At 36.3% G+C, this 7,268-nt stretch overlaps 1 protein-coding gene across 1 annotated transcript; it reads left to right on the top strand.

Annotated features, from left to right (window-relative positions):
- The first annotated feature begins 5,525 nt into the window (after nucleotides 1–5,525).
- LOC124372572 lies at nucleotides 5,526–6,926 on the top strand. The gene has a single exon (XM_046830973.1). The coding sequence runs from the start codon at nucleotides 5,526–5,528 to the stop codon at nucleotides 6,924–6,926; it is 1,401 nt and encodes a 466-aa protein (XP_046686929.1).
- Nucleotides 6,927–7,268: the final 342 nt, after the last annotated feature.

The raw sequence follows: 7,268 nt of genomic DNA, 5'->3' as shown, positions 1-7,268 counted from the left end.
ATTACTCCTGTCTCCTGCACGTATTCACTTCTCTCATTATCCCATCTCACCCTTTCTAGCTCACCATTCTCCTGTATTGTTTTACCTATTTCGTTATACTTTGTTCACCCTTTAAGTGCCCCATTGTGCGTGCTGTATGTTCTCCTGTGAACATGGCCTATCCGTCAGTGTGGGCCTCTGGAGCCTCCGCTGGAATTCCTTCTGGTCTCATTTACCTCTGATCTCATGGACCTGGTTTAGGGACTCCTCCTCTTGTGGTTGTACTCGTGAAAGACAACGTCTCTTGGTGAGTGAATTCTTAGGCACATTCCTTGATATGTCCTCTCCTCAAATAATCCTTTAAAATTGTATGAAGCTGGAGACCCGACTGGTCCTCAGAACATTTTAAAAAGTAATTATTCTAAAATAACTGATTGATTCATTTTATTTCTTTTCTCTCATTCGACATTGTGTCTCTTAAACTTAACATTGGTTGGTCCTCCGTGCAAGATCTTTAGTTTGTTATTTTATTACAATCTCTCATGTAACATCGTTTGCTCCTCCAGGGTCAGGTGCGACAGAGTGGTTTGGCATTGCTTCTTGCGATAAGCTTAAAAATAAAATCAACGGGGTCGCCACAAACCTGGGATTAAGCCGAAAATCTTCCTGTAGAACTGGGAAAATCTCAAAAGCTATTTTTCTATCTATAAGATCTTATGAAATTAATAAATAATTTGACAGCTCCTTGAATCAGGACTGGATTAATCTTGAAAAATTGTATTTTACGTGACATGGTCCCTGAAGCTGTAAATGATGATAAACTTATATATTTGCAAAACCCCCATCTAATGCGGTTGACTTAAGATTACCTTCACTATTGTAGTGGATTTCATCTTGGTTTATTCTTCCCCTGTGTTGCAGCAAGCTCCCAAATACGTAACAATCCACTCGACAGTTAAATACAGCCGACCGAACAATCGTGTCAGGCCTTAGTCACAGTATGAGCAGTAAGCTGTAAGTGGTAAAGCAGCAGAATTTGTGTTTTAACTTTTATTCAATCACCGAAATGGGTCTCCGGACGAAGTTGTCCAACTCTTATTCTTGAGTGAAAATCGCATTTTGAAAACATCTATGTTAGATACAGCTGTAAAAAATACTTGCAATGGTTCTCGTGAGTTAAATTGATTATGTTGTTTACATTATGCAACAGTATTTCCGCTAATTCTCACAGTTTAAATGCAGTTTAATATTGCCACCAGTCTGCAGACAACCAGTCGGCCAGACTGCCGATAGTGGAAATTTTATCAGTTCTGGGATGAACTATTCATCTGAAAGACTTCACCGCACACATAACTCCCCCACAAATTATGCTCACAAGAAACTCTAAAAAATTATATATTTTTCACATATTACGTTTGGTATCTCATTTATATGAATCCACATCAATAAAAAAATTTAGATTCAATTAGTGATAAAAAAAAGCAATTTGTGTTATTTTAAAACTTTAATGGAATGAAACTGTGAAGGATCACTTTCCTTAACTGGTATTATAGGACTATTATATTATATATATTATAGATTATTCTTAGGCAGAAATCTTGATTATCACCCAATGTATAGTGTTTTGAATAATTGTCTTCCTGTGAGTTAATCAATTTATTAATCTTCTTAAGATGAACTTGTTTTTTCTTCATAATGATGGGTTTGATCCATTGTTGTGTATTGATATCAATTTCTTCAATGCTGTCTTGGTGAAATGTTCATTTATACAGAAGCACGTGTCTGAAATAAAATAATTTTCAAAAAGGGTTTTAGTTCATGATTCATTATTCTAATATATATAATATAATACACAGCAATAGATGAAACCCATCATTATGAAGAAAAAACAAGTTCATCTTAAGAAGATTAATAAATCGCTTACCTCACAGAAAGACAATTATTGAAAACACTATACATTGGATAATAATCAAGATTTCTGCCCAAAAATAAAAAACTTATCATCTATCCAATTTAAAGATGATGAGATGGCCCTATTAGATAAATCCCTCAAATATAATATAAATCTTGATCATAAAATACCAATAATCAAAGATGACTTAATCAACTTAGAAACAGCCATGAAGAAAACAGACACAGAACTTCAAGAACCTTTCCGATATAATCTTGTCCATGAACTAAACAAAAGTAATTTAAAAGTACAAAATCCCAAACTAATTTAAACATCAAACAATGATTCAAAGTTAGTATCATCCATCTCAAGAAAACTAAAAGATAATAACTATATAATATCAAAGGCTGACAAAGGGAATACAGTAGTAATTATCAGCAGCCAAACATACCAAGAAAAGGTTGAAACATTCATTGACAGCAACAATCTTAAAAAATTAAAAAAGGACCCAACCCAAGAATACACTAAACTTATAAATACACAATAACTAAATGCAAAAGTTTAACAAAAGCAGAGCAATACCAACTCAAAATGACAAATCCAAAAGTCAACCAAGATTCATAAACCGGATATTCCAATCAGACCAGTAGTCAACTTACGTAATCTACCTGCATCCTACTTACAAGATATGTACATTTTTAAATAACAAAATAAAAACCAACATGCATTTTGAAGACAATTACAGTATATCAAATTTAATAATCTGGCAAACCAAATTAAAGACATTCAAATTCCATTAAACTCTTTCTTTATTTCCTTTAATGTTAACATGTACTCAAACATTCCAAAACGAGAAACAATTCAAATTATAAAAGATAATCTAATAAAATACAGTCAACTTAAAATGAATGGAATTTACAATATCCTATAATTGACAAAATCTACTGTTAATCAAAATTATTTTCAATACAATAAGGTCTTTTAAAAATAAGAAGATGGGTTGGCAATGGGATCTCCTCTTTCAGGCCTTCTTGCAAATATATATATATATGCAACATTTAGAAAACAACAAAATAATGAGTGATACTAATCCATTTAAAGTAAAATAATTTACTGGTTTAGATATGTTGATGATATCTTTTGTCTTTTCAATGGAGATGAGAACTAAGCAGAACAGTTTTTAACATTCCTCAATTCTATATCCCCAACAATTAAGTTTTCAAAAGAAATCCAAAAAGTCAAAATTAACTTTCTTGATACAAGCATTTCTAATCTTAATGAAAATCACTCATTTGAAATTTATAGAAAAACAACCCGAACAGATCTTCTAATACCTATTTCTAAGGGAAAGAAAATAATTACATTTTTTACAAGAAAGAGACAATCCCTTTCTTTCACTATAACAGTAAAAATATAATGTAAATATAATATAAAAATATGTCAAAATATAATGAAAAAGTGAGAGCTGTGTTAAATGGTTGTCAGCAATCTTACAGAAATTTCCAACACCCTGTTGACCTACAACTACATGAAGTGACTTATACTTTATAGATAAGTATGAAGAACATTTTGAATAGTGATAATCTGTTTATTTTCATCAACCATCTACTCAAGAATGAATATTAACTCGATACTCACAAGAAGGAGCAAAAGCACATGTTTTCCTGTCATATTTTGATGAAACATTTTATATGATTTTTACCGGCATTCATTATATATAACATTCATTATAGGCAGATTTCTGCCGACAAGGCAGTCTTGTACACTTTTTGGAACTAATATCTTTGCATAAATATGGCACGCAATAAACAACCGTTCTTAAAAGGAGACTTAGTCTTTGCTAAACTAAAAGAAATACGTCACTGGCCTGCCACAATAACAGAAATAGTAAAACATGAAAACAAAGCATCAAAATATTCTGTTATGTTTTTTGGCGACCGCACGACAGCCACAGTAAAAGAATCTTGTCTGTCTTTATACTCTGACAATGTTCACATCCATGGTCTACCACTGACAGAGGACTTAAGAAACACAAAATTTAGCAAAGCCCTAGCTGAAGCAGAAGCGGCTTATAAAGCGCTGTTTAGCCCTTCCATGAGCCCAGATATCCTGCACACCTCAATAGATGAACTGGAATGCAGTCTGAGAGAGAGTGGCCTTCTGGACAATCTGGAAGATAATGATGAGAAATTAAAAATGGCCGCTAAGATAGGAGCAGCTCTTCTAGAAGAAAAGATTGAAAAGATGGAAAGTGAAAAAAATAAGTACATCAACAAAATAGAAAATCTACTACAGAATATTTTTGAAATGGAAGCTCAGCTTGCAAAAGAAAAGAAACTTCGCTTGGACACACAAGCTACTTTTGAGGAACACGATAACAAACAAGTAAAACTTATCGATGATTATGTAATGATAGTTGCTAACCTAAAGAACACAATTAAAAACCTAGAAAATAAAAGAAATCCTCAAGAAACTAAAAAACCAGAGCCACTTGCATTTAAGAGCAATGAAACTCAGACTGAAACTTTCTCACACCACATCCCCCAACCTACAAGCTGTCCTTCAAACATGCTGGTGGAACTTGCACAACTAAAGGCAAGGCAAGATAGTTTGAAGAACAAAATTAGGGATTTGACAGGTCAAATTCAAAATACACATACCAAAGTACCTCGTAGATCAGAAAATCAAATTATGTGCACAACACGAAACCACACAGCAACTCGGGACACTATGCAGGCCAGACCAAATCTTACTCCATCTAAGAAAGGAAAAAAGAACTGCTTCAGTGTCTCATTGCAGATGGCTAAATGCAGAGAAACCCAGAAAAGACAGGGTATGACAACACTAGGTCTGGAACAGACGACAATCACCCAGACTACACATGGAGAGGAGGGCCTTAAAGTGATGGATGTGGAAGCAGAACCCTACACAGAGAATAACCCTTTGATGACTCAAAACACAATAAGTACCTGTAACAAATGCATCGTAAAGCCTCCCATCACTTCTTCACTCTTGGCACATGACGAAACATATATGGAATTCTTTGACAGAAATATAGAACACTACAGGGCAACTTTAGAAACTGCGGGAGTTAACAGGGAAGATATGAGGGAAAATTTTGAACTGCCAACTGACATCACCACACTGAATGACAATTGCACACCACCGGCAACAATCAATACAACCGGAAAAGAGTCACCTTTTTTAGACAGAGGTCACAAAACAAAAAACCGCCACAAACCATGAATCTTCTTAAACTCAGAACTGAAGAAAAATGCAAGACACTAACAGTTCTCCATCAGAACGTAGGCAGGAGGCAAACAAAATAGAAAGAATAAACCACGAGATCAGCACTAGAAAGCCAGACATTGTCATCTTCACAGAGCATGGTATGAATAAAGACCATTTAGAAAACGTATGACTATCAGGGTACTCACTAGTGAGTGGTTTCAGCAGAGTCAATCACCAAAAAGGAGGAGTCGCTATATATAAAAACGATGAACTGGGAACTAACATATCAAATCTCAGCATTGAAAACCGCAGTATCGAACTGATATGTGAGATAGCATGTATAACTCTCAAAATAACAAAATCAAAGTACCTTTATATTCTTGGCATTTATAGAACAACTAGCCACCTCGACACATCTATAGATATGCTGACTGACCTGCTGGACGATCTCCCAATGCAGAATAACCCAGTCCTAATCATGGGAGACATCAATATCGACTCTTTGAAAGAACATAATGAAAAAACTAGATTCAATGAATTCCTTGCCTCCTATAATCTGCGCAGACTTATACTCCCTGCAACAAGGGTTACACATAATACTGCATCCTCAATAGACTGTGTTTGTACAAACATAGCACAACATAACATCGACGTAGAGGTTGTGCACACAGGCCTCTCAGACCACACTGGACAATACTGCAGCATAGGAATACCAACACGGGCAATAAAGACACTGACCTCCAGTCGCAGACATCTCAATAACAGAAATCTTGAACACCTCAAGCAGTACCTGTCAACCCAGGACTGGGAAAGTGTGATCTCAGTGAACAGTGTGGAAGAAACCTATAACAATTTCTCCAATATCATAGCTTCTGCACTAAACACAGCATGTCCATACAAAAGAACACGAACAAGGCACAGCACTAAAGGAAGAGTAATAAATGACACCGAAGCTATGGTCATGAGACAAACCTTCCAAAGTGCATGGCAAAAATACAATCAGTCTGGCAGAGATGAGGACAAGAGAGATGCTGTAGAAAAGAAAAAGATCTATGACCTGAAGCTCAGAGCCCTTCGACGCCTGGCTAGTGAAGAGCACATACAACTAGCGAACAACAAGAGCAAGGCTTTGTGGGACATTATAAATGGTGAAAGAAGACCAAAGGGTCTACAGGCGTCAAATATGCAACTACGAATCAGAGGGAAATTGGTAAATTACCCCAAAGCAATTGCTGACCACATGAACTCATACTTCGTGAACATCGCTAATGAGACCCTTAAGCAAAAAAATGTGGTATCTCAACTGCCTTCAGACGGGAATGATGTTCTGAGCCTTCAAACTATGTCGCTACAGCCAACTACTCTCAAAGAGGTCCAGAAGATTATTGACTCTCTAAAACCCAAAACATCGGCAGGAAATGATGAAGTATCAGCCAAGCTTCTGAAATATTGCAAAAATGAACTTTCTCCTATTCTTGTCCACATAATAAACAAATCTTTCTCCCAAGGAATCTTCCCATCAGCTCTAAAAAGCGCCAAGGTATATGCTAAACACAAGAAGGGAGATAAGACAGAGACCTCAAACTATAGACCAATCTCATTGCTGTCAACCTTCTCTAAAGTAATCGAGAGGGTTGCTCTTGCCAGACTGTTAGGACATCTCAAGTGGAACGGACTACTGACAGACAGACAGCATGGTTTTACTGGCGGAAGGTCTACCATAACAGCACTTATTGACCTGATTGAACATATTATAGACCACCTAGAAGATGGGGAACTGTTGTTGGCGTACTGCTTGATTATAGCAAAGCATTCGACTGCCTGAGCCACGACCTGATAATTAGGAAACTGAATGCCCTTGGAATCCATGGTGTGGAGGCCAAATGGTTCAAAGACTACCTGAATGGAAGAAGCCAGGTAGTAGAAGTAAAGCATACCCTGAAGGAATTGACAACCATAATTAAGTCAGACCTACTCCGCATCCAAAGAGGAGTCCCACAGGGATCTGTTCTTGGACCGGCCTTATTTGTACTCTTTACAAATGATATGCCACAACCTCTCCAAGACTATGCCTTCAGTATTTTGTACGCAGATGACACAGTGCTGCTCACTGGAAAGAAAAGTACAGAAGACCTTGAAATTGCTTCATATATTGCATTAAACGTAG

The sequence above is a fragment of the Homalodisca vitripennis genome, unplaced genomic scaffold, assembly GCF_021130785.1.
Source record: "Homalodisca vitripennis isolate AUS2020 unplaced genomic scaffold, UT_GWSS_2.1 ScUCBcl_3513;HRSCAF=9084, whole genome shotgun sequence".
In the NCBI taxonomy this organism is placed as follows: domain Eukaryota; kingdom Metazoa; phylum Arthropoda; class Insecta; order Hemiptera; family Cicadellidae; genus Homalodisca; species Homalodisca vitripennis.
This window is presented reverse-complemented; position numbering and strand designations above follow the sequence as displayed.

Excerpts from the sequence above, each read along its gene's own strand:
- LOC124372572 (XM_046830973.1), top strand. The coding sequence starts at position 5,526 with ATGCTGACTGACCTGCTGGACGATCTCCCAATGCAGAATAACCCAGTC.